The sequence below is a fragment of the Phacochoerus africanus genome, chromosome 8 (assembly GCF_016906955.1).
Source record: "Phacochoerus africanus isolate WHEZ1 chromosome 8, ROS_Pafr_v1, whole genome shotgun sequence".
NCBI classification, from domain to species: domain Eukaryota; kingdom Metazoa; phylum Chordata; class Mammalia; order Artiodactyla; family Suidae; genus Phacochoerus; species Phacochoerus africanus.
The window spans coordinates 2,759,842-2,785,876 of NC_062551.1; the positions used below are offsets into that span (position 1 = coordinate 2,759,842).

At 55.4% G+C, this 26,035-nt stretch overlaps 1 protein-coding gene across 1 annotated transcript in view; it reads left to right on the forward strand.

The window, feature by feature from the left end:
- The first annotated feature begins 1,109 nt into the window (after positions 1-1,109).
- The window catches only part of LOC125132435 (collagen alpha-1(I) chain-like), a 210,619-nt gene continuing 185,693 nt past the window's right edge, over positions 1,110-26,035 (forward strand). The window contains exon 1 of the mRNA XM_047789665.1: positions 1,110-1,511. Within this exon, the coding sequence (XP_047645621.1) occupies positions 1,110-1,511 (402 nt within the window). The remainder of the gene's footprint in view (positions 1,512-26,035) is intronic.

A 26,035-nucleotide genomic window follows, 5' to 3' on the forward strand; every position in this document is an offset into this window, starting at 1 on the left:
TGCCACCGCCACCGCTGGAGGGAAGAGCCAACTGCGTCCCCAAATAAAGCGAATTTCAGCTCCCCGGCGTGTTGTGTATCTAAAGGGTGAAAACTGTACCACGGCCACCCGTGCTTAACCCTCTCTTCGAGGCGGCAGCGACCAAAGGCTCTGACAGGACCTCATTCCACGCTGCACACACCCGTGGTGGCGGGACAACGACCAGCTCTCTGCCGCTGCAGAGCCTGGAAACGGGCAGTGCCCCAAGATTCCGCATTCCCCAGGTGGCACATACTTCCATCCCAGCCCCAGAAACCCATCGTGTTTAATTTACTTGGGGGAAAAAAAAAAAAAAAACCCAGTATTTGCAATCTTTGCAATATTACTCTTTCGTTCCCTCTTGGTACAAAAACAGTGAATGTTTGTTGCCCAAGTTTCAAGCGTCACCAGGAGAAATGACTTAGAAGGCTGGTCTTGTATCCACCCAGATCAGAGCCACTGACACTGACCAGGAGACCCCGCTCCGAGGAGATACCAAGTCAGAATTAGGGCTTCTTTACCATCCGCCCTGGAGCCGGCCTTGCCCACACGCACTGTGGTGATTGGCATGGATTGTAAAACCTGGAAGGGGCAGGGGGCTGCCCCGTGAGGGCTGATGACACTTAATGGAAACGCTTGTGCCCTCGGTTCTGGTTTTCTGCGACTTTGAACCCGGCCACTCGTGGCTCTGTCATGCCCAGCTGAGCTCTGAACCCCGGGGGGCTCTGTAAGTGGGGGCTCTTATAAGGGACAAAGCTCAGAGGCAGTCAGGTCCATGCCTGCAACAGGGCAGGTCCACACAGGTCACTGTTGGCCCTGCTATTTGCCTCTTTGTTCCCTGGGTCTGCAACCAAGAGTAGCAAGTGTCAGGGACTTGGCGCTGATGTCTGAATAAGCCGCTGCCGTTTCTCTTTCCAACCAAAACTGCAAACAGGACACAATGGCAGTGTCTGTCACTTTAGCTCTTTTTATTCTTAGGACTCTCTCCCCTCTTTTTAATTAAAAATTTTAATATCGAGCTCCGATGGGCGATTGAATCAAGGTTCAGTGTGACCTCCTTCCTGCTTTTAATCTTGTCACTCGACAGGGAAATGCGCGGTAGGGCTCTGCTTCGGGGACCAGGGGAGGCAGTCTCTGGGGCGGCAGTGGGGGCCCCCGGGCACCCAGACCTACCGCCGCACCTGCCGCCGGCCCCCGAGCCCGGTTCCGGACCCACTGCCCCGGGCGGGCGGCGGGCGCGGGAGGCGGGTGCGGGGAGAGGGCGGCTGCAACTCGGCCGCGAGTGGCCGGGAGGCGCAGTGGAGCGAGGAGCGGAAAGGGACGCAGGGAGCGGAAGGACCCTACGGGACGGGACGGAGCAGGGCGAGCAGGGGCTGGAGGGGAGTCGGGGAGTGGAAGGCGGAGGGCGCCCGGAGAAGGGCGAGGACCGTGGCCAGGGCAGCGGGACGCCCGTCCCAAGAGCCCCGCGGACGGAGGGCAGCACGCCGCTGCGGGTGAGTCTCAGAGGAGGGGTCCGGGCACGGAGGGGTGGGGTGGGGAGGGAGGGGGCAGAAATGCGGAGGGGAAAGTGGGAAGCAAGGGGCGCCGCCAGGGCAGAGCCGGGAGGGAGCCGGCAGTGGGGCAGCGGCTCCCGGAGGCTAATGCGCTTCCCACCCGCCGGGGTGTCCCTCCAGCCTCCCCCTCGCCGCTTCCCGGGTTGGCCCCTCGCTCTCAGGTCCTGCCAAAGGCGATGCTCCCCACTGGAGCCCTCCCTGCTGCCACCGGGAAGGGACCCCCCCACCCACCGCAGGCACCCGCTCTCCACTGCCTGGCATCCTAGATCTGGCTCCTGCTGGCAATGCCCCCCCCTCCCCCAGGCTCCCCGTGACCCCACCGCGGGGCCTCTGAGCCTGATGACAGTGAGGCATCACTCAGCCCTCCCCCCACCGCAGGGACCTCGGGGGGCCAGAGACTCCTTGTGCAGGCAGGAGGGCCTGCGAGGGAGTGGAGGGGGGGAGAAGGGCCAACACCGTGGCTTGCAGCCCTGTCTGTGTTGCCGAAATTCAGCCTCTGTCCCAAGGGCAGGCGAACGCCTTGAAGACTGTGCCTCCCGTTGGGAAGAACTGCAGGCGGTTTTAGAGTACGAAGGAGAAAAATAAGTTTTCAGATGGGAATCAGGATGGGACAAACATGCATTCTTCCTTCTTAAGGGGGATCTTAGCTGTCAGAGCGGGAGTCAGGAGCGCTCAGCCTGACCCTGAGAATAACAGTACTTGCGAAAGGGCGTGAGGATGAGAGATTTGAACAAACTGGGAGAGTTTCTGCAAAGCGTCTTGCGTAATAATCTTTAACCCACGGGCAGTCGTGCTCAGGATGCCTAAATCGTTAACTTATGTGTGATTGCGTTTGGGGTGAAATTAAGCCAGGGAGAAGCCCAAGGAACGACTCTAAGGTGTTCTGTTTTAAAGTATTCATTTCTAGAAGACGCAGAAGGAATATACCTTTTAGGTGCATAAGCTGCCCGTGTTGTTTCGCATATCCCTTGAGAGGGAACCAGGGTCCTGCCCTATTGTTTCTTGTTATTCTTGTTTCTTATGATTCCCTTGCCTTTGCATCCCGTTCCCTCCCAGATCAGCACCTGTCTGAACCTGCCCCTTGGAACTCAGGGAAGGTCCCAGAGGCTGAATGAGGCCCATTTCCTAAGAACAAGAAATGGGGGACCCAGAAAGGCTTGTGTGCCCAGGAGCCCCACGGGGCCCTGCTCGGTTACGTGTGCTCAGCCCGAGGGGAAGCTCTGTAGTCCTGGGGAGATGGGTCCTGGTTGGGAGTGCGGCTTCATCACCCCGTCACTGCCAAGGAGGCCTGGATTGTGCCGGCAGGGCTTGGGGCCGCTGGGCTGAGCGACAGCAGGTGCTGTAGGGTAGCCCAGTAATGGTAATAGTCACGGCCGGAAGCGCTGAGCAGGGAGCCCAGGCCAGGGCTGGATTCTTCAGGGTCGTTGAGTCGAAGGAGCCAGGAGCTTTTTCACCTCAGGACACCACGCTCACCCTGTTGCTCTCAGTGCCCGGAACCTGCATCTGTTTCCCATCAGATTAGCTAACAGTCCTGTGAAGAACGGTTAGCCTCCCCATTTCGCAGAGGGGGAAACTGAGGCTCCACCTGGAGGACTTCCAGCACTGGCTCCTGGAGCAGCTACACCTGTGCTTCCTGCCCAGGGTGGCGGCAGAGGCCCAGGGGCTGCGTTCTGGTTGGGCAGCTTCTGTGAAACTGATAGCCCTTCAGAGCCCAGGTCTCAGGGTCAGCCCCTCCTGGGGTGGGGTGGGGGGGGGAATCTGGCCCCCCCACCCCCAGCCTTGCCCCTTCAACTTCTGAGAAGTGGTGCAGCCAGCCTTCCAGGATGGGCTCTGGGGAGAGCACGCCGTCTCCTCCGTGTCCAAGAGCTGCCTCCCGCTCCTCTTGGTCGTGGAGGCGAGTACCAGGTTTTAAACACCGGGAGACCGGAGGATGCTGAGTTAGCTGATGCGTGGTAGCTAGTTTTTGGCCGAGTCAAAGCACCTTGGGGAGAACCCAGCCGAAGAAGAGGGCAAGCGGATAATGTAGGCACCCGCCCCCACCTCCCGCCCTCGTGGGTGGGGCACGGTAGCTCCTTAGACTGGTGCAGGGGGATGAGGGGGCAGCTGCAGGCCCTGCCACCTCTAGCTGACTGGGAATCTGGCTTATCAGAAGGCTTTTAGGACTTCTCCCACCTTAGGGAATCCAGGCTGAGGTTGGGACCCTTCAACAGTACCAGGAGCTGTCCCAGGTTCCCCTGAATATTCAGAAGAGACAAATGCCACCAAAGCCGTGTCCCTTGAAATGCAGAGGACGACGGACACCAGGCTTTGCTGGGGAACAGACAGAAGTGGAAATTCAGCGTGGAGTTTTTCTCAAAGGTCGGGCGGTTTTATCATGAGGCTGGGCTCGTGGAATAGTCTCAGTGAGCAGAATGCATTGTCACCAGAAACACACTGAGCGGCAGGGGGTATTGCTTCTGTTCTGGTTATTCCTGCTGTGTAACAAATTACCCAAAACTTAGTGACAAAAATGGCCCATTATGTTGCTCAGGACTGTATGGGTGAGGAATGCAGGAAGGTCCCACGAGGGATCCCGCCTTTGACTGGGGTCAGATGTTGGCTTGGACGTACAAGATTTTTGTCCACGCTTAGAGCTGCCACCCGGGAGCCCAGCTGGCTCTGGGTTGGAGCCCCAGCACGTGGCTCCTCCAGCTCGGCTGCAGTGCTGCTGGGCGTCTCACGCGGCAGCCAGCCTCCCAAGAAGACCGGGCAAGGGCAGCCCGGTGTGTCCTGCCCCTGTGTTTCTTTGCCTGGGGCTTCCATGGATTTTTCTGCCAGCATGGGAATCGCACACACAGACACACACACACAGGCACGTGTGGCACCTTTGATCAATACCCCATGGCCTCTGCTAGGGTAACAGAGTGTTGGTCTACACTGGCTCCTAGAGATTTCCTGGCGCACAGGGTTGAGCTCAGTGGCTCAGTGGTGCTTAGTAACCCAGGGACCCTCTGTTTCCAGGCTCCCTCGGCCCCCGTTTCCCTACCCTGCTGGTCTGCTGATTCCTCCCGGGACCATCAGCTAAACAGACTTCTTCCCTTGAATGCTGTCTCTGCCTTTCTTGGGAAGGAACCCAAATGAAAGCAGTCCCCAAGAAGCCTGGCTGCTTCTCGCAGGCACGAAGGCCTCCCTGACCAGCATGCATGTCAGATGCTCTCAAGAAGTAAACAAAAGCGAAGGGCCCGCGACTCATGGCGACTTTCTCAATCAGGGCCACCCCACGAGAGGCTCAGGGAACATCCTAGAGGCAGGCTCCCTGGACGTTGCCCAACACCAGGTCCCTGGGGCGGGCGGGAGGCTCTGGGTCTTCACAGAGTGAGACCCCGCCTGCTCTGTCACCCAGAGGGGGAAGCAGGGGTTTCGTGAGAAAGAATTCTGGCTCGCGATGGGAGAGGGTCCTGGCAGGGAAGACCCTGTGTGAGAGGCAGTGGTTTGTGTCATGTCCTGGGTGGGGGGTGTGATGGCAGATGCGCTCAGACAAACCGGGTGCCCCGGGGGAGCTGGCCTAAATCTTCTGCAAATTCCTGAGCCCGTCTCAGAGGCTGGGCGCCGTCACAGGGCGTGGCGACAGTGAACTCTCCCATCCTGATGATGGCAGGGGCAGGATTCACGTTTTTGGTCTTGGCTGCGGTGGCATGGGGCAGGCTGGGGGTTGAGGGCTGTGCTGGGTAGGATTTTGTGCCCGTGGTCAACTTAGGGAAAGAGAATTTACCATATTGCTGAGCTCGATAACCAGCCATACAGGTGACAAACCTGGCTCGGGAGAAAAGAAAACAAAAACAAACCCAAGAAAGTACCAGAGTCTAAGAAACGGGAGCTATGTGATAGTCTCTGCGTGTCACCTCTGCTCGGGGTCGGGGGACGGTATCTTTTTTAACATGTGTGCACATAGCTCTCACTACTCCTTCTCCGTGTGTGTGCTTAATCTTCAGAGCAGTGCTGAGAGCTCAGTGAGTTTGTTATCCTTGCATTTTAGACAAGGACTGTCAGGCACGGGAGAGTGCAGAGCGGCTTGTCTGAGGTTAGCGGCAACCAAAGCAGGAGACAGCAGAGTTAGGCTTTGAGCTGCAGTAGCTGATGTGGGGAGTGGTATAGCTTTCCGGGAAGAGAAAGGGCTAAAGGAGGAAATCTGCCATCGGCTCCCTGCAGGTCTGCAGAAGTCTTTCCTGTCCACTTCATGAGCTGCTTTTTCAGAAGTCTAGCGGTCCAAAAAGGCTGCTAGAGCTCCATCTGGTGCAACCACATTCCAAGAAGAAGAAAAAGCGGTGGTGATGGGAAGGAGGAGAACAAAAGGCAGCCCTCTCAGCTGAGTCAACACCGCAAGATATTTGCCTGGAAGTCCTACATAGTAGACTTGCCTGCATCTCGACAACCGTAATAAATACGTTAAGAATAAGTATAAGACGAAGAGGAAGAGGAAGGGAGGAGAAGGGGAGGAGGAGGAAGAGGAGGAGGAAGAAGAAGAAATCCTTATACCAGCTTTCCTCTGTCTGGGGCCAGGTAATGAATAGGAACCATGTGAAATTATAAAATCTGTGATATCCTTGAGTTCCTACATTTAAAAATGTAGCTAATGAATTACCACAACAGCCTTTGTTGCGCAGCTGTGGAGCCCGGTTCCTGGGAGGCTGGTGGGCTTAGTTAAATATTTCGAGCGAGCTGCTAGAGACCTTCCAGTTTCTGTATTTAGATTACATCGGTATCACCGATTCTCCATGGCTAGGCTTGCTTTCAAGTTCTTATTGGTGTAATTAAGTGAGGAACCGTGCAAAGAGAACGCCCCCTGTTTACTTTCACACCCCGGGAGACCCACCATCACCTCCTCGGCCCGGCCCCGGGCAGGTGTGAGAGCAGACACAGCCCCGCTCCCAGCCGGCCTATCAGGCCTATGCCCTGTTTCATGAATGCAGAACCCAGCACACCATCAAAGCCACATTTAAGCACCAGATCATTTCTGGTAGATGTCTGGGGGTTGGTTGTTTGTTTTTCCTTGGGGCAACTTCACCAGTGTCTCTGAAATCTTCAGGACTTGGGGAGGGCTGGGTGCTGGCACCTATTTATTTCAAGGCAGGCTTCATCCCAGCTGTTTGCTTTTAGCCCCCGAGCCTGGGGGAGGGGCGGACGGCTTTACGAGCCTTGCACAGACCTTTGGAAGTGACACTGCCGCTAGCTGGCTGCGTCGTCCTGGGCAAGGGGGCGTGCCCTTTCTGGATCTCAGTTTCCACACCTGCAAAGCGGAAATAAACATGGCTCGTGGGCGAGAAGTCCTTCCCGCCGTGGGATTTTAATGCACTGTAAAGCTGTGCCGTAACAAAGGGCAGAACCAAAAGCCAAGAGCAAGGTGTTGGGGGGCGGGGGTGCAAGAAGCTTCCTCCCCAAATTGTCCCCCAGCCCCTGCATTTCTTACTTCCCATTTCAAACCACCTCCCCTCCTTCAGGCGGCTCCTCGCAGGCAGAATCACCAGGAGTCAACGGGTAGTTTTTGACCAAAAGGTTTTGAATCGCAAAATATTCCACCCAAGATAGTTCTTCAGCGTGTACGGTAGTATTCTGTGTCGCTATATGGAATATATCCTTTTGGGTTAAAAAGAGAGCGTGAGTGAGGCAGGGAGAGTCAGCTGAGGCGTTCTCCTGTGGCCCAGCAGGTGAAGAATCTGGGGTTATCACTGTAGCGCTGGGGTCGCTGATCTGGCGCAGGTTTGATCCCTGGCCCGGGAACTTCCACGTGACGCAGATGTGGCACCAAAAAAAAAAAAAAAAAGTCAGCTGAGAAAGATGCCCCCTGCTCTCCTGGGCATCGCTGTGTGTCCCCGACGTGTCCAGTCAATATGGGGCAGGGCGATGTCACCGCACGCATGCTGCCTGCACACAGAGGCTCAAATCCTGCTGAAAAGCCTCTAAAGCACGAGAGTCTGGGTGTCGCTGCGCAGACTGAGTTTCAGAGAAGGTATTAGAGAGGCTTGTCAGTGCCTCTCAATCACCTTCCCCTGGGGTTTTTTAATTTGATTTCCTTGGCCGAGAATTCAGTTCTTGGCTTAACCACAACCTCATGAAATATTAACAATTTCCCCACTGGAAATCGCGTGCGTGCACGTGTGTGTGTGTGTGTGTGTGTGTGTGTGTGTGAAAACATAACCCTCTTTTAGAAAATCCCGAGAGAGCCGGGGCGCCACGGTCAAGGACCGCAGTTGCCCTGTGCCAGGATGCTGGTGTCGGGTTTGCCCGGATACCCCGGCGGCTGGGCTTGCTTTGCTCCCGTTGCAGAGATGAGGGAACTGAAGCCAGACAGGAGCCCTGGGGCTCACCTGGGGCCCCCAGGTGTTCAGAGTGGAGTCAGAACCAGCTCAGGGCTCCAGCCACCCCCTCATCACAGGGTGGCAGTTCCAGCCAGAAGGATAGTGCGGGTCCCTGATTCTGGAACTTTCCCCAGGCGTCCTTCCCTGTAGGGGAAACGTCTGCACTTTTCTAGTTTTGATGAGGACAGGCCCTCACTCCCCACGGTTCCCAGGCTGCCCCTAGAGCCCACCTTGGCAGGTGTGCCCGCACCAGCGAGCTTGGCTGCATGCCAGCCTCCTCCATCACTCTGTTCCCTTCTGGCACCAGGAGGCTCAGCGCTACCCAGCTCTCTCTGCTTCCGGCAGCAGCTGTGGGGGCCAGGCCGGCTTTGGGGGCCCAGCATCACTGCCCTCCCGGACACCTCTGTACCTGGCCGAGCGCGGTCCTGCTGTTTCCCATCAGGTCTGCAGGCTGGAAGGAGCTGCCACGGCCACGAGGGTGACAAGGGTCACTCATGATACTTGAAGAGGGGTTCAGAGGGACCCCCTCGATAACCACTTCTGGGTTTCCTTGTTCTTGAAGTCTGGATAGACTTCCTTCCCTTCTGAATTTATTCCCAGCCGGGCCGCGAATCCCGGCTCTTCCACTCTATGCTGTGTGACCTTGGGCAAGTGGTTCCACCGCTCTGGGCTTCGTTTTCCTCATCTGTACAATGAGGCCAGTCATCACACCTGCCTCGTGGGATCGTTGGGACTGGCTTGGTCAGTGCACACAGTTAGCACCGAGTGTTTGCTGCTGCCCTCTTCTTCGTCTTCAGTGCATGGTCAGCATTCAGGAGACCCCAGGGCCTTCTGGCAAGTAAGTGACAGAACATCACAGCTTTTGTGGCTCCTAGGGCTCAGGTTGAGGCGTATCTCAATATAAACCCTAGAAAGAATCCCCCTGTAAAAAAGTATATCCAGGGATTTCCTGTTGTGGCTCAGTGGAAACGAATCTGACCAGCATCCATGAGGACGTAGGTTCAATCCCTGGCCTCGATCAGCGGGCTAAGGATCTGTTGTTGCCGTGAGCTTTGGTGTAGGTCACAGATACGGCTCAGATCCTGTGTTGCTGTGGCTGTGGTGTAGGCTGGCAGCTACAGCTCCGACTTGACCCCTAGCCTGGGCACCTCCATATGCCGCGGGTGTGGCCCTAAAAAGACAAAAGAAAAGAAAAAAAGTATATCCTCTGGAAATGTGGCCTCGTTGAGTTCATTGTGCAGTGTTCTCCTGTGGGGAAAGGCACCAAAGAAAATCAAATCATATATTTTCATCCAGCAAACTTAAATACCAGTCCTTAAAGGAAACATGGGGATTTTCTGGCATTAAAATACTGCTGCTCAAGATAAACCAGAGAATATGAATTCCAAGGAGTTATGCTGAGCAGAGGATCCAGGAGTGTCCTTGAAAGGATGCTTGCCGGGGTCACCAGGCTAGCTGAGCCCTCAGGATTCAAATAGCTCCCCAGTTCCGACCAAGTCGCTTTCCCATAGTCCCACAGCTGGAGAGTAATCCCACTGGCCCGGGTCCTGCATTCGCTCTCTGAGGAGTGAAAATTTAAGCGAAGCTGAGATTTACGTAGCAAGACAGAATATGGGGGAACCCCATCTAGGATGGATGGATGGATGGATGGATGGATGGATGGATGGATGGATGGGTAGGTAGATGGATGGCTGGCTGGATGGACAGACAGACAGAAGGATGGATAGATAGACAGATGGTAGGTAGATAGGTGATAAATGGATCACGGATCAGTACCTACACACATAGACAGATGCAAACATCTGGGTAATTTGAACCTAAATTTACTGGCGTCCAGGAAAAGTGAGGTTGTTGGGCTTTTTTGCTCCCTTCACATTTCCAAAGAGAGTCCTTGCTCAGATATTCCTTCCGTAACTGCTGAACCTCTTTCTTGTTTTGTTTACCCAGCAATGACTTAAGTATAACACATCGCCCCTTAGCAGAGTAAGTGAGTCCTGGCGTCTGGCCTGCCTCGGGCCCTCTCGTCTCTGGTTGTCTAAGGCAATAACGTGCTTTGCGTGACTGAAGCCATCTTCCCAGCACCCTAGTTGACTGGTTAAATAAACGTGGTTCATCTGTATTGCAGAGGAAGCCCTGTAACCCACCAGATTCCGCCGGTGGCCTTTGATCAGGGTTGCCCCGTGTATAAACGTTCCTTGGTCCCCGTGGCGCTGTAGAGGCGTGTGACAGTTCTGAGCGGGATCCGGGGGACTCCACCCAGATTTCACCTTCCAGACTCTCCCTGTCCTCCGGTCTTCATGCGTTAAATGAAGGTCCCCTTGAGGTGAAAACTTGGCGACCCTGGAATCCAAGGATGCAGGAAGAGCTGCAGAAGAGAAGGCTGCAAAGGGTGACGGAGCAGGGGTGGAGGGGGGGCGTCGCAGCTGTGGCTGCAGAGGGAGGAGGACCACTCACCCAGCCCTGCCTTCTTAGCCCAAACCTGAGTTGTGTGGGAAAGAGATCTTCCGTCCTGCATGGCTCGACCTGGCCTGGAGTCTGAGCTTCGTTCACGGGGTCTCAGGCAGTTCCAGAGTCTCCCAGTTGCTTCACCAGGAGAGTTCCTAAGAGCCGTGGGGCTCCCCTGTGCTCGTGTCAGGGGGACACACCCTCCCTTGACGCTGATGTCCACGGAGGTGGCCCCTCCCCGTTTCCGTGGCCCTTCGGGCATGGTGGCTCCTTCCATGCCAGTCTTGGGCCGCTGGAGCTCTGTGAGTCCACCTGTTACCCGCCTGCCTTGGCCACGGCGCAGTGTCTCCCCCATGGGTCTTAGGGTTTCCAGGCAAGGGGCAGGCTCGTGTGCATAATTTCGGAAGGAGGGTCCGCTCACCTAACAGACACCCAAAGCCCAAAGGTTTATTTTTCTCTCCTGTTAGACACAGGCAGCCCAACTTGAACTTCGCCACCAGGTGGAGGGTGTCAGCTTTGGGGAGGTCAGGTCATTGGGAGGCCAGGAAGTTACACATCTCGTCAGTAGGGGCCAGAGAAGTAATGAAGAGAAGTACAGCGGGACCAGGATTAGCAGTTATTGGAGGGAGCTCCCATCGTGGCTCAGCGGAAATGAACCTGATGCGTGTCCAGGAGGACACGGGTTCGATCCCTGACCTTGCTCCGTGGGTTAAGGATCCAGCATTGCCGTGAGCTTTGGTGCAGATTGCAGATGAGGTTCGGATCCCACATTGCTGCGGCTGTGGCGGAGGCCGGCAGCTGTAGCTCCACTTTTGCCCTTAGCCTGGGAACTTCCATATGCCGTGAGTGCAACCCCCCTCCGCACCCCCCCAAAAAAAAATTCCGTTGGGTTGGTTGAGGAAAGCCAATGGAATCCATCCATGATGTTCTCCAATAGCAGGAGATATGTAAGAGATGGTCCAGATGCAAGATGATGATTTGGAAATAGTGGTGCCTAAAAGGCGGGAAGAGGCGAACGTTTCTCTTTGTGTGCGGTTACCAAGGGGGTGAGCCAGCCTGCCCCCCTAGGGGAGTCCCCAGGGAACCCATAGAATCAGGAGACACATAGTTTCATCATGAAAAATCCCCCATCTTTTTTCATTAAGTTCAGGCATTGCTCTTCCTTCTCCTACCAGCCCTTGTGCAGACGAAGCCCAAAGCCGCCTTTGGGGCGAGCTCAAGGATGCTCAGAATATTTCCGTGGCTGCGCCCATCTCTTGAGCCCAATTGCAAACACTCGCTAGGAGAAAAATAAGTGTTGGTTTCCAGATTTCTACAACTTTACCTCCTTTGGCCTCGACTGTTGATGTCTGGGGGGCCCGCGGTTCCTGGAAGAGATGGCCTCTGTGTAAACAGCGCTGCCGCCTCCTCATGTCAGGGCTCAGGACTTTATAACTTCCAGTTTCTGGTCTCTTCTACGGGACTTTCCAAATTCTGCCCCTTTCCCAAATTTACTGCGGAAAAATGAATGCGAAGCGATACGGATTTAGCACTGGAAGAATGTGCCTGAGGATTCTGTTATGGGAAAAATTTTGTTCCATTACAGCGTGGATGAAAGACCAGAAGGAAAGCGGATGCAATAAAAGCTAAGGAAACAATTAACGCTTATAAAAGTAATGGGGTCTTACTAACGGGGGGTGGGGGGGTCTTACTAATGGGCCGGGCACTGTGCTTATTAGTTCATGCACATGACCCCATCTGACCACAATGGTGCCATGACCCAGATGCTAATACCGTGTCCAAATTCCAGGTGGGGAGATGGAAGGTCTTCTTTTTTCTTAGTTGTCCTCATTGATTGATTGATTGAGGTGATACTCAGCTTCTATGGAGAACTCAGAGTTTTGCATGAAGAAGTCGGGCAGAAAGAGATGTGTTGTCCCTGTGTGGGTCTGTCTCTGTGACTTGGCACCAAGGGGCAGGTCACCCTGGCAGGGGCCTTGACGTTTGGCTCTTTCCACCTCTCCTGCCTCCTCCTGGCCTCCTGAGACCCGAACTGGGATAAGGACCTGGAGGTTGCAGCGTGCACCAGTGGCTTTTCCTGGGGCCACCCACGAAGCCATAGGCCAAGGCGGGATTAAAATGCCTCTCTCCTGAGCATCTCTTCATGGAAAAGGCACAGGGAGGGTCTGGTGAGGACGCCTCGGGCCGGATGGCTGCCAAGGCCTCCAGAGGAAGTGGTCAGAGCCCAGGCTTTGAGTCAACCTCCAGCTGAGAACCGGCGTGGAGGCTGTGCCCCGACAGACAGCATCCAACAGCGCCCGGTGACCCAGCAGGGCTCCTCAACCCTGAGTAACTGGGGGAGGCTATCGTGCCTTCGGCCACGAGTCCCAACCAGAGCTGAGAACGTGGCACTGAGAGAGAAGTGTCTGAGAGGCCTGGGTGCTGGGCACAGCTTGGCAGACCAGCACGGTGAAACGCGGGGGTTCTGGAGGTGGGGACTCAGGTTCAAATTTTCCCTCTGGGGAGACTTCTGGTTCCTGCCAGGATGGAGAGAGCCTCCCCCCAGGACCCCCTGCCTACAACTCAAATCCCTGAAAATAACACCAGAGAAACACATGAAGCCTGAGAGAGAGGGATGAAGTGGGGGGGGGGGCTGCTTAAGGTGCTTGGGACTTAGAGGCTGACTCTGAGGTGTGTTCCCCGTGCATCCTCCTTGCCTCCAACACCCCAGGCAGGGCGCAGAGGAAGCCTGGAGCCCAGAACCACCAGCAGGCCCAGACAAACATAAGCCTCAGGAAGAGCCCGCTTCCCCCAGCACAAGGTGCCAGGGCAGGTGTTGGCCGACAGAACAGAAAACCTCTGTGACCATACCCCCTGTAGCCGACCAAACGCCAACAGAAAAACCCTCTCCCCATGGCTCCAGAGGGACCGAGTGGGGAGGTACCTCCCCCCGGAGTCCAGTGGAAGCAGCTCTTGACACAGCCCAGCAGGGCCCTGGCCGTCCATCCCCTGCTCAGTAAAAGCAGCTGGTGCCTCCTCCGCCTGCTGTCCTTACCCTGGCCCCAGGCAAGGAGCTGAACCTCCACCCCACCCAGCAGCAAGGTGACTGAAGGAGGGAGTGGTGGGGGCAGGGCAGCATGCCAGCCCCCACCCCCACCCCACCCCATCTGAACAAGGCCTGGGGTGGGGCGCTGAGCCTGCCCCCAGCAATGAGGCTGCAGGAGGCTGCTCGGCACTCTGCTTTCCTTCCTGGTTTCACGGGGCACAGCTGAACATCCACTCCCACCCTAGACCTACAGGCTATGTCCAGACAGGGGGACTTCCAGCTAACAAAGAAGACTGTGCAGAATCCTGAGCTCACGACATCATCCTGCAGATGTCCAGGAGGCACCCCAAATTCCCTCATCACCCCAGGGACCAGCACCATCTCGACTGGAGTCAGAAAAGACAAGCAGCAGACACAAGGTTCCAAATGACATGCTTTGGAATCATCTAACAAGGACCGTAAGCAGCAATTATAAAAACGCTTCAGCACTTGCAAATATGCTTGAAACAAGGAAAGAAGTGGAAATTTTCAGGAAAGAACCAGCAGGCGTGAAAGAGAACCCAAAGGAAATTCTAGAACTGCAGCACACAGTAACCAAAACAAGAACAAAATGGGGCCCAATAACAGGATCAATATGACAGATGAAAGAATAAGTGAACTTAAAGACAGAACAGTAGAAATTATCCAATTTGAATGACAGAGAGAAAATAGAAAAAAAAATGAATAGAGCCTCAGATATTCATGATAATCAGAGTACTGGAAGGAGAGGAGAAAGCATGAAAAAATGCTGAAGGAAATAATAGTTGAAAATTTCCCAAACTTGGAACAAGGCGTAAACCTACAGATTCAAGAAGCTGAAGAAAACCCAAATTAACCTGCGCGAAGACGTGTCACAAGCACACTAGCGAAAGACAAGTATAAACTTGTGAGTGAAGCCAAGGAGACGTGACACGTTATCCGCAGGGGACACCAGTGCCCTTGACAGCAGTTTCCTCACCTGAAACCACGGGGATGGGAGGAAGCAGCCCGGCAGTTTGCAGGGGATGAGCGAGAAAGGAATTGCCAGCCGTGAAGTCTATGTCCTGGGACACAAGCCTTCAGGATTCAAGGGGGAATAAAGAAAGTCTCCAGGAGAGAAAAACTAAGAAAATCCGTCTCTGGCAGACCTACCCTTGGAGAATGAGGACGTTCAGAAAGAAAGAAGAGTAGCGGTAAAGCCATTGGTGATACTTCCTAAATTGAATTTGATAACCGAAGCAAGACTCCTAGCAGCATTTCAGGTGGTGCTTGATGCGCAGAGGACATGCCGAGAAGGCAATTATATTTCCAAAGAAGGGAGGGTGCAAGACCTAAATGGCCATAAGTTTTCTGAACTCCATGCAAAGTGATAAAACCTTGATATCAGTGGACTCTGATAAGTTAGTTTGATGGGTTGTTTCCCCCCCCCCCGTTTTTTTATTTTTAGGGCTGCTGCTGCGGCATATGGAACATATGGAAGCTCCCAGGCTAGGGATTGAATCAGAGCTATAGCTGTCGGCCTGCACCACAGCCACAGCTACACAGGATCTGAGTCGCATCTGCAGCCTACACCACAGGTCACAGCAATGCTGGATCCCCACCCCACAGAGCAAGGCCAGGGATGGATACTCACCGCATCCTCGTGGATACTGGTCAGATTCATTTCTGCTGCGCCCCAGCAGGAACTCCAAGGTTGTCCCTCTCAGAGCAGACTCAAGGAAGCTGTGACAGCCACATACCCCAAAACGTTAGACGTGAAGCAAAAGGGAATCAGAAAAACGTGCATGTCGCCTACAAGTAGGCAAGAAAAGAGAAGCAGAGGGACGAGGAACAGCGCAAATAATCAGATGGCACCTGAAGCTGTGACGGACCCGTAATTACTTTAAACACAAGCTGTCTGAATAGAGTCAAAACTGAGGTGGGTAGAGGGGATTGGGCACAAGAAACCCAGAACTGAACTACATGCTGTCTCAGACCCTCGCTCCAGATGCATCGGCACAGGAAGCTTGGCGGTAAAGAGGTGGAAAAAGAAGTGTCCTGGAGACATTCATTTAAAACGGAGCAGCTATATTAATACCAGATAAAGTCGAACAAATACAGCCACCAAGGGCAAGGAGGAACCTTATGTGCTAAAAGACGCTGGCCACCAGAATTGCCTCTGACGAGCAGCAGACCCTCTGGGAGCCTTAGCCTCGCCGCCTCTAAAATGGAGACAGTAACTATTTTATAAAATACGAGGAAGGTTAAGTACTTAGTACAGATTAGCAGGGGCTGAAGGCGCGATAAATAATGGCTTATGACGGCTTCTCGTCCCCTTAACGTGTATCTCACCATCAGCACTTAAAGGGTGTGTGTCAGGGAAAGAGGATCCCCAGCCATCGCGTGTGCGGGTGCGCGTGTGCACGTGTGCGTGGGAGAGAGCGCAAATATACATAACAGAAAATTTACCATTTTTGTGCTTTCAGTGACATTAGGTACAGCCACTTCCAGAAGGTTCTCGTCTTCCCAAATTGAGCTCGGGAGCCCCTCTTTAAATGCCAGTGACTTTAACAGAATTAAGCGTGAACTGTTTGTAAGGCAGGTGTTGGGAGAGTGGACAGGCAGGGAAGGAGGCCGAGGTGGAAACTAGAGATGGAATAGCCACCACTTGTGAGCTGTGGGGACAGAGGGAAGAACGTGGGAGCTTGGAAGCGGGGGTCCTCCGGGACCCAGGCCCCCGAGGAAAGAAGGCTGGGTTCGGGGAGTGGGGTGGGGGCAAGGCTGGGCCATGGCGGGGGGCAGACCTGGCGGTGGAACCGACTGCCCGGCGGCATGGAGGACGTTGCTGCTGTGATGCTGGTGGGTCAGGACGAGGACAAGGAGGACCGCCTCTCCCTGCCGTCCCCAGCCCCCCACGTGCAGAAGCGGGGATCTGGAGGGCGGAGGGCAGAAGGCCGTGTCTGAGTGTCCTGGGGCAGCTCAACACCAGGGAAAGGTGCTCTCTCACCTTCCGAAGGCCAGACGGCCAAAATCAAGGAGCCACCAAGGCCACCGGGCTCCCTGTAGATGCTAGAGGGAAGGTCCTTCCTGCCTCTTCCAGCTCCTGGTGGCCCAAGGTTTTCCTGGCTTGTGGACATGTCCCTCCAACCTCCGGCTCCGTCTTCACGGGACCTGCTTCCTTCTGTGTGTGTCTGAGTCCGAATCTCCTTTTTCTTCTAAGGATGGATTGGCACCCACCCTCATTCCCACGTACCCACGTTTCACCCTGTAGCAGCTGGGGGTGGAGCTGAGAGACAAGTGGCCTGGCAAGCAGCGCAGGCATTGTTCTGAGAGTCACTTCTGCCCACGCCAGTCCCTAGACCTTTCAGAGCCTTGGTTTCCCCACCTGTAAAATGGGGGTGATTAGCAAACAGGTGAAAACCAGCCACATGCAAGGCTTGGTGTCACATGCAAGGGGTGCAAGGCACCGTGACCCCATCCCTGCTGTGGAGGGCTCAGGATGCGTGCGTGATGGCCCAGAACGAGCCGGGGAGGGCAGCGTAGAAGGGGCCCTGGGCCGCCGGCGGGGCAGCACACTGGGCTTCCTGGGCTGACGGTGGCGCTGGTTGGACCTGGTGGGGGAGGGGTGAGAGCTGCCCAGCAGCAGTTTGAAGGGGGCCCTGGATTTATAGGACCTCAATGCCCTTCCTGGAGCTTTTTGATGGGATTGAGGGATCCCAGGCGGGGCCCAGAGCTCGTGCATGTGATGCAAAGTGGTTTTCAAAGGGCCGAGCCTGCGGCTTCCCTATTCCGCGGACCCCGCGTAATGTAAACTGCCTTCTCCACGAGGCCTGCGGTTTATTTGTACAGTTTGGGCCATTTCTGTAAATGTTTGACCCATTTGGAAATCCAATCCCAAGGGAAAGCAAACGAGGGCTTTTATTCTGTGCGGTGGCTTCCCGGTCGACGGCAGTGACAATTACCTGCTGCAGTTGGTGAAATGCGTCAATTACCAAGACGGAGAAAGGATTCGTTTGGTTTTGTTCCGTCCTGTTTTTAAACATCTCAACCCTGCAGAGAAGGGGAAATGCACGAATTGGTGACCAGTGAGGAGGAACATTGGCGCTGGGGGCCCCGTAAACTGTGATGGATGGAAACCCCAGGGGTGGACGGTGAGGTGGCTTCCCTGGAGGCAGAGCAGGGGTCCCTGGGCCAGCGGGTCCCCCGAAGGGGTGCGGTACAGCCCTGCCACATGTCAAAACCCAGGAAGCCATTGGGAGCCTTTGAACATGCTGAAGAAATACTTGGCTTTCTCATTAAGTGATAATTACCAGCAGCTTCTCCCTCGAATTCAAGGAGGACTTGCTACGCAGACAGGTCGGCGCGTGCGAGGCCGTGAGCTGCCGTGGGTTATGGAGTGAGCCCTGCAGGCTCTACTGTGTGCAGCAGATTCCTGGTTTTTACGTTATTATGTTGCTGGTAGAATGTTCTGCCGTGGGAGACACATTGCAAACAGCAGAAAAGTATAAATGGAGACACATCCATAGGTCCTTGCTTAAGAATTCAGGGGTGAGTTTCTACATCTTTAACCACTGGCACGGGTGGCCTGGGTACCGGCCACTCATGTGGCTTCTGGCCAGTCTGGAAGCCCCTTCCTTGAGGTCGTTTCCGTGCAGCCTGGATGGGATCCATGTAAGGTGCCGTGAACGCTGAGCAGGAAACCCTGGCAGCTCCAGAGGGGACTTGGCCAAACTTCAGTCTGCACAGGGCCCCCCCGAGGGTCTTGTTAAAATCCAGACTCCCGGCCCTTCCCCAGAGGTTCTGATCCACTGAGGCTGGGGCAGGGCCTGGGAACCTGCACACTTATCAAGGCTCCCAGGTGCTGCCCTGGTCTTGTGGGGGCAGCCGTTTCTCTGCTCTGTGCACGCAGGTCTGGAGACAGCGCACATGCTGGAGCCATAACTGCAGACTTCTGAGCAAACGCGGTCTGCGTCTCAGCCGGGGCCCTGGAGGAGGCAGAAGGACGGCTCCAACTGGGCTTCCACGAGGATCTGTTTAATAAGGGGTTTTTATACCAGTAGGGTTGGGGTTTGGGGCGGGGGGCACAGCGGAAGATCCAGCGGCCAGGGCTGGGGGGTGTGGAGCTGTTCCGCTGGTGTCCCAGGGAACAAGGACAGAGGGGTTAGCAGGACTCAGGAAGGTGACCATCGTGAGACTTGGAGTTAGGGACATGCCAGGCAGAGGTGGCCTCCCAAGGAGGGACCCCTGGCCGGGAGGGTAACTGCCAGGCCCCTCCCCTCGCGCTGGCCCCCTGCATTGGTCCCGTTGGCCGGGCTCTCCTGGAAGAGGGGGCTGCGAGGCCCTGCTGTGCTCATGCCGGTTCAGGGCAGAGGGAGGGGGAAGGGCAGGCGGGGGCCCGAGGGGCTGCGGGAGGAATCCTGAACCTTCCTCAGTTCTTCCCAAGTCCACACTGCGCCCGCGCCCCACCGTCTGTCGGTCCCAGTCGCTGCCTCAAACCTTCATTGTCTCATAAGAGCCGGGTTTATTGTCACAGCTTCCAAGTGGGTCCCCCTCTCCCAGCCATCCTCCCTTCCGACCCACCTTCCAGAGGTTTCTAACCCACACCTGCTCCTGCCTCTCACCTATGAGATTCCTTTCAGGGACCCCACTGCCCAAGACAGAGCCCCATCTCCGGGAAGCCCCAGGGCTAGCTCCAGCCTCCCTGTCCCCTTGCGGGAATGTCTATCCCTGATGCTGTCCAGCAGTTCCCAGGAGGCTCCTGATTTCCTCACATGCCTGTTTCCTCTGGCGGGAATCTTGCCTGGCCTTGGAGGGTCCCCCCACCTTCTTCAAGAGTCTGCCCCCAAATGCCACCTCCTCCAGGAAGCCTCCCCTGATCTGCATCAGGCCTCTTTCGCCTTTTCCCCTGTCTCAGGTCCGGAGCCCCAGGGCAACGCCAGGATCGGCTGGGCTCACTCACAAGTCTCTCGTTTCGGGAACTGCGTTGTCCTTCCAGCTGCTTCCCCTTCTCTCCCAGAGCCCTGGGTTTGGATCAGGTCCCGATGCGGAGCACAGCGAGGCCTCTGTTCCGCGGGAGCTGGGTCCGGCCCGAGCTGGGGCACTCACGTTTCAGTGGGGGTTGTGGTCACATCCGAGCTGTTCAGTTTCACCTCAATCAGCCGCACTCCGGGTGCCGAGCTCGGCCCTGTGGGTTTGGTGACCATCAGCGCCAATTACACGAGATGCCAGTCGCCAGGGCAATTCCACCTTCCCAGGCCAACAGAAGAGGAAAATTTTTCCTTTAGGTAATTGATACCAAACCGAGACCACAGGGCTCCTTCTGGGGGAATTGAACCCCCGCCGCACTTCCTCCCTTGGTGTCGGAGCCAGTCCCACCCCGAGCCCATTTTAGTGTTTGTTCAGTCCTTCGTTGGGACCCAGGTTCGATTTCTTTGAGCAGCTGAACCAACAGCCCGGGTGGATGTGAGCATTTCGTGGGCAAAACTGGCTCGTTTCTCTGCGGGACTAAAAGCCAGTTCTGTGGGGGGTTTCGCCTTCACGAAGGCACTTGTAAACTCCAGGATGATAAAAATCCATCTATAAAGAGAGAGGAGAGCGTGTTGTGACAGAGTCAGCGGGATACTGAGTTACTCCTGAGGCCGGCTGATTTCTAGAATTTGTCCAGCCCTCTCGTGTGTCCGTCGGGATGAAATTGACTGTGAAGCAATCGACCAGAAGTTTCTCTGATGTGACTCTGAGCTTAGCCTCTTCTCTGGTGTATCTTTGATTTTTCTACCGAGCAAAGGCTTGGTGAATAAGAAACAAAAGTGAGTAGTTAAGAGCGTTCGTTCTTGAACTGTCTTTGACAAGGGATAGCTTTATCTTTTATTTTTTTCCTAAGGTATCTTTTTAAAAGTTTCCTTCTTTCAATTAATTTTTAAGCAGCGGTATTGAGGTATGAATTCAGACACCATGCAAGCCACCCTTTTAAAGTCTACGAGTCAATGAGTTTGGGCATATTTTCATATTAACCTTTTATTTATTTATTTATTTTTTTAAATCGCGGGATAGTACGTGCAACACAAAATTTGTAATTTTAACCATTTCTGGTTAAAATGGCGTGAAATACATTCGCGACGCCACACAACCATCCCCACGGTCTGTTTACAAAACCTTTACCTCAACCCCCCAAAATACCATTTTTTTTAAGGAGACTCTGTTAGTACAGGTGCCCCGAGCATCTGGCCAGGGGTTGCCTTAGTTGCAAGCCCCTCGGGGTGGACGGAGGCCCCAACCCAAAGGGTAGGGGGTGGGTCTAAGGGGCAGAGGGAGGTAGTGATATTTTCACAGGTAGTGAAAAAATCAAGATGAAAAGTGAAAGAGTATCATCCGGTTTCCTAAAGGCATTACCTCCAAAGTGCACGCACCTGGATGGCGGGTTGCTAGAAAGTTCTAGGAGGTACTGGTCTGGAACCTGGGCTTGGTGGAGAAAGGGACTTTGACACAGTGTCTCCAAAATCAAGGGCGGTGCTGGATGTATGTTGGTCAGTCCCAGTGAGACTTGTTTTGGGAAGTGTCTTCGAATCGGGGTGGGTGTGGGAACCCCGTGCTTGGGGGCGGGCTGTCAGCTACGGCGCAGACATCTCCGTGGCGGCGAGAGGGGAGGTGACAGGGTCTGGGATCGGCTGTGTCCTGGGACCCCTCGGGGCTCCATGCCAGGGGCCACCCATCCGCTTTCTCCATCCCACCGTGACACGCATCTGTCATAACACTAGATATTTTTCTAGGACTTTTTTTTTTTTAAAGTTGAAAGAGCTTTTATGAGAAAATGCTTATTTATTAATAAAAATGCAAAACCGTATTGCTTGGGGGGGGGTTCTAGTTTTGTGTGAAAAGGAAACATAGATAAGTATAAACTTCTCTGGATTTCTGGAAGAAATTAACCGTGACGTGAGATATACACGGGTGGTTTGTGGGCCTCCGAGTGTGTGGAGAGTTGTGCAATCATGCGCCCCCTTAACACACGGCCCCACCTTGGCTGGCCTGCCTCTGTGCCAACCCCCTCCCTGGTCGCTTGGCCTCCACCCCTCAGCGAGGATGACCCCCAAACTTCAGGTCAACGCCCTGAACCACAAGCCACCCAGTGGCCCACCTCCTGCTCCTCCCCCAGCTCTAGCCACTCAGCCTCCTGTCTGCTCCCCGGGCACCTCCGTGGGCACCAACCAGCCCCTCTTTCTGGAATGGTCGTCCCCCATGTGGGCAGTCATCTGAGAGGTCTCTCCTGCCCACCGCCCCCCCGACCCACCCTGCCCTCTTTCCATCTGGATCTTTCCACCACCCAACACTCCTTTGCTTTCAGGTATTTGCACAAATCCTGTCCCCAGCCCCAGTCAGACTTTGAGCTCGTCCTGTTAGCTGCCGTAGCTCCAGTGTTTGGCACACTCCTTGGCACATAATAGCTGCTCAACTAATACCTGTGGACATCACCCCATGAGCAAGCGATGGGCAGAGCCGTCTGCACTCCCACCCTCCTGGCTGTGAGGACTACCTCCCTCTGCCCCTTAGACCCACCCCCTACCCTTCGGGCTGGGGCCTCCGTCCACCCCGAGGGGCTTGCAACTAAGGCAACCCCTGGCCAGATGCTCAGGGAACTTGTACTTGAACCAAGAAGGCGTCCGTGACCGCCTGCGTGGGCCGGCCACGGCAGTGACTTCTTGTGCAGCGGGGCTGCAGCGCTCTCGGCAGAGGGTGCCTCTGAAGCCTCCGCAGCAGCCAGCTCCACTTGGGATGTGGGCCATCCATAAGTCTGTGGCTCTTGCGGTGACAAGATTACTGTCACCAAGCGCCTGACTCTGGCTCCTCCTGTGCTCCCAGCCCGGCAGTCTGGAGCCTCCGGGTGATGGAGAGACCCAGCTGGCTGTCGGGCCGTGCCGGCCGACGCTGCTGGGGAGACCCACATCTCGCAGGGCTGGTGCCAGTGACTTGACGGAAAGCCGCCTGCCAGGCGGTGGAATTTGAGTGTCTATAAAAAGCTCCTCCCGCCGGTTACTGGCTGCTGGGCGTCCAGGGCTGACACTGTGCAGGATGGGCCCCTGGGGGTTATGGCACTTTTATGGTATCGTCAGGACAGACGAGTGTCCCAGACATCGTGGAAACATGAGGATTCAGGCCTGTGGGCAGAGGCGTCAGGAGCAGCCTGGGCCCCTGGCACTCACACCGTGGGGCACTGTCCTTCCTGCGAGTGCCCTGAGATGGGAGGCAGACGCGGGCATGTGCCTCCCAGGAACCTGGAGCTTCTCTGGGACCAGGGCAGGTGGCATATTGTGCTGGGATTTGAATAACAAGTCGCGGGTGGGGGGTTTCCTGTGGTGGAGAAGGTCAGCCGGGGGCCCTCCCCGCTCTGAAGTGCGTCCTGCATGCTGGTCACGTGGGAGGTGGGTGTTTGCTTCCCAAACCAGACCAGGGACCTCGTCCGGGGATGAGGATAACGATACCAATGGCCCTTGGTACTATTATTCTTTTGCATGTTGCTTTAACGCCCACCGTCTCCCCACTGGGACATGTGCAGACACCCCCACTGTCAACATGCCCAGATGCCGCCAGCTCAGCCTGAATCCCTTCTGGACGCGGGCGTGCTCTGCGCCGGGCTCGGTGCCGGAGGGAGACCCAGTGGGAGCTTGACTTTGACCGGGGAGACAGGCCTCAATCAGACGGTCCCAGAAATATAAGCACCCCCGCCCCCCGTGACATGTGCCAGGACAGAGAAATCCAACCTGAGAGGTAGACTCTTAAGTCACATGTCATCACTGGGGCCCCTGAGGCCCAGCTAAGTGAGTGTGGGCCATGGGACAGCTGGAAGAAGAGGGCAGTGGCCCCTGCATCCTCGGTGTCCTGAGGGCCCCTTCCCCTGGACTGGACCCTGCCAGGATTCAGTCAAAGGCCGTTGAAAGGATGGTTGGCGCCGAGCCCCAATCCGCCCCCTGGATTCCATTCCCCCGGGACTTTAGGAGTCTCTCCCCACTCTGGGGCGGCAGGGGAATGACTGGGTTGGTCGCAGTGCCAAGCCCCGTGACAGGGTGTGGGGTTCCGGGCTACATGGGCCTGGACGCTTGCCTGTAAGACGAAGCCTGTGGGGAGGTGAAGCCCCATGTGTAATCCGGGGCCCGGCGTGGAGGGGCCCAGTTCTGGGCTGGGATGAAGGTGGGCCGGAGGATAAGACCAGGGCGGGCGCCGCTCCTGGGAGGGCCCTGCTGGGCCCGGCTGGCCTGTGCCAGCACCACTGGCTCCTGCACGCATCTGTGCTCATAGCCCCAAACACACAGCTAGCTGAGGCCCACCAGCTCCCGGGCATCGTTCTGCTCAGGGCAGCTGGCAAAGGTGGTAGGAGCTGCCAAGGGTGGTTTACTGTCTGTGCCAAGATGCAGGTGTGTGTGTGTGCATGTGCAAGGGTGTGTGGGGTGTCTTAAGTGCACCGGGACATGTGGGGGACCCGGGAGGCCAGGGCCCCTCAGGGCAGGTTGTAAATGTCGGTAGTTCAGGGTGCTCCTGTGCCCACAGACTGCTCCCTCCAGACAGGCTAGGAAATTTCTGGAACACCAGGGGTGGTGTCAAGGCCCTTCCAGAAGGAAGCTGCTTCCTGTCTGAGGGACGAAAGACCTCCCCAAGCAAGCATCGTGCTGGGCAGTTGAAGGGGCTGCTGGTCACACCACGCCGAGGAAGCCGGAGGCTGTGCTGGGCGTAACCGGGGTGAGGGGGACAGATTGCCCGGAGAGGTCCCTCAAAACTCTTCCACTTCCCAGCAGGCAGAGGGCTTTGCTTCCTGCCCCTTTTCTTCTCATCTCATGCTCACAGCCTCCCCGGAGAGGAGGCAGAAAGAGGGTTCTCCCCATTTTTAGATGCAGAACTGAAGGCTGGGTGTGCTCCGGTGACTTGTCCAGTGTCACCAGGAGTGGAAACGAGCTGGCTGGAAAAAGACCCTCGAGACTTGCCCATCCTCACGGGGGTCCCCTGGGCGTCAGCAGCGGGAGCCAAGCCGTGTTTTCTGTGAAAGTGCCAGGCTCGTATCCATGCATCGCGCAGCCCTGCAAAGTTTGGTCCCTCTGCCTGTGCTTTGAGTATTAACATCCTTTTAATGTCACTGGCTGCCGTTTTTGGCTAGCTGCTTGACTGTATTTGTTCCTTTTATTGTTTATTCCACGTATTTACATACCTGGTTGGGGCGGCAGTTTGGAAAAAGGCTTTGGGACGTGCACACGAGCTCCACCTCTCAGCTTCACTCCATCCGGACGGTTTGGAGAAATTTGGCAGCTCAGCCATTCGGATGATTTGTCCAGACACCCCCACCCCCTCTGCCCTCGGATGTTTGAGGTCCCAGAGGCACAGCCATGCGGGAGAGGTCCTGGCTATGGCTATTTATTTATTGCCATTCTTTGGGTTGACTGGGGGTCTCCATAAACCCTGCTTGTTGAGTCAGAAGGTTTATGGTCCGGGTTGTGTCCTGGGGATTTCGGGTTCTGCCTGTTTGGTTTGTCATTTTGAGAAAAGCCACGAGTTTTGTCTTGTTTTGCCCTGTTTTAAACAAAGGAATTTCAGGATTTGTGGGGAAGCCAGAGAGAACCCTGCATCCTGCAAAAAAGGAAGACAGCATTTTCTGGGGGCATTTTCAAGGAAATAGAAGCTACAACGATTGGACAATTCCTCTGGCGTTTCTCAGCCTTCGGTTCTCAAGTCCTTAAATCTCCGTCTCTCTCTTACACACGCACCCACACACACGCACCTTGACGAAAGCGTTAAATGAAATGAAAAGGAAAGTTTCAGGAGAATACAAGACTTACCCTGTAACGTTGCCCAGGGCTTCACGGTTCTCATAGTTGAGCACATTTGAAACTTGTTGACCAAGGTAGGAAATGCATGTGTGCATTTGGCTAGCATCTCGTCTCTTCTTTGATAAAACACGTCTTGTTCTTCCATGGAGAATGTACATTTTGACGCCACCTGAAATATTTTTACCTCTGTGCCCGATTTCTCTTCAAAGATTCGGAAGGAATTCGGGGCACTTTCCCCTGTACATATGGGCGGCAGCAGCGGTTTCCCTGCAGCAGTCACTGGCAAGGTGTTTGCCTGAGGAGAGCGGGCATCCTCACGCTGCAGGGAACTGTTTCCTCTCTCTGCTGCCCCGTCTCCGAGGACCGCGCGGAAAAGCCCATCCTTCCTCTTTCGAGCCTCTCTCGTTCCCTCCACCTGGTGTTTGTGCTCAGGGATAGTTGTTAAAGGGAGCGTTCAATTCACCAAAACAGTCATTCTAAAAGCGAACTTTTGCTTGGCATAGTCGTTCTGGAAATTGATTTTCACATGCGTGTCGCTCAAGAAATAGTGCCTCTTTTGTATCTTTAGGCATCTTCAGCGTCCAGAGTCATCCGCAGTGGGTACCAAGTATGTTATCAGGTTGGAACAGGTGATGTAGCACAAAGCAAAAGGAGGGAAGAGAATTCACTCGTAGCCCAAACCTGGGGTCGGCGGGTGCATCCTCATGCGGGGTCTCAGGCACAAACAACCCTACCTACTCTGGCAGAGGGGGGAGGGGGCTCGTTAAATACCAGCGTGACACCGTGCAGTAAACAACACACAGCTCGCCCTCACGGTATTTGAAAGGGGTGGCATTAACTGATGACAGAGAGCGCTTT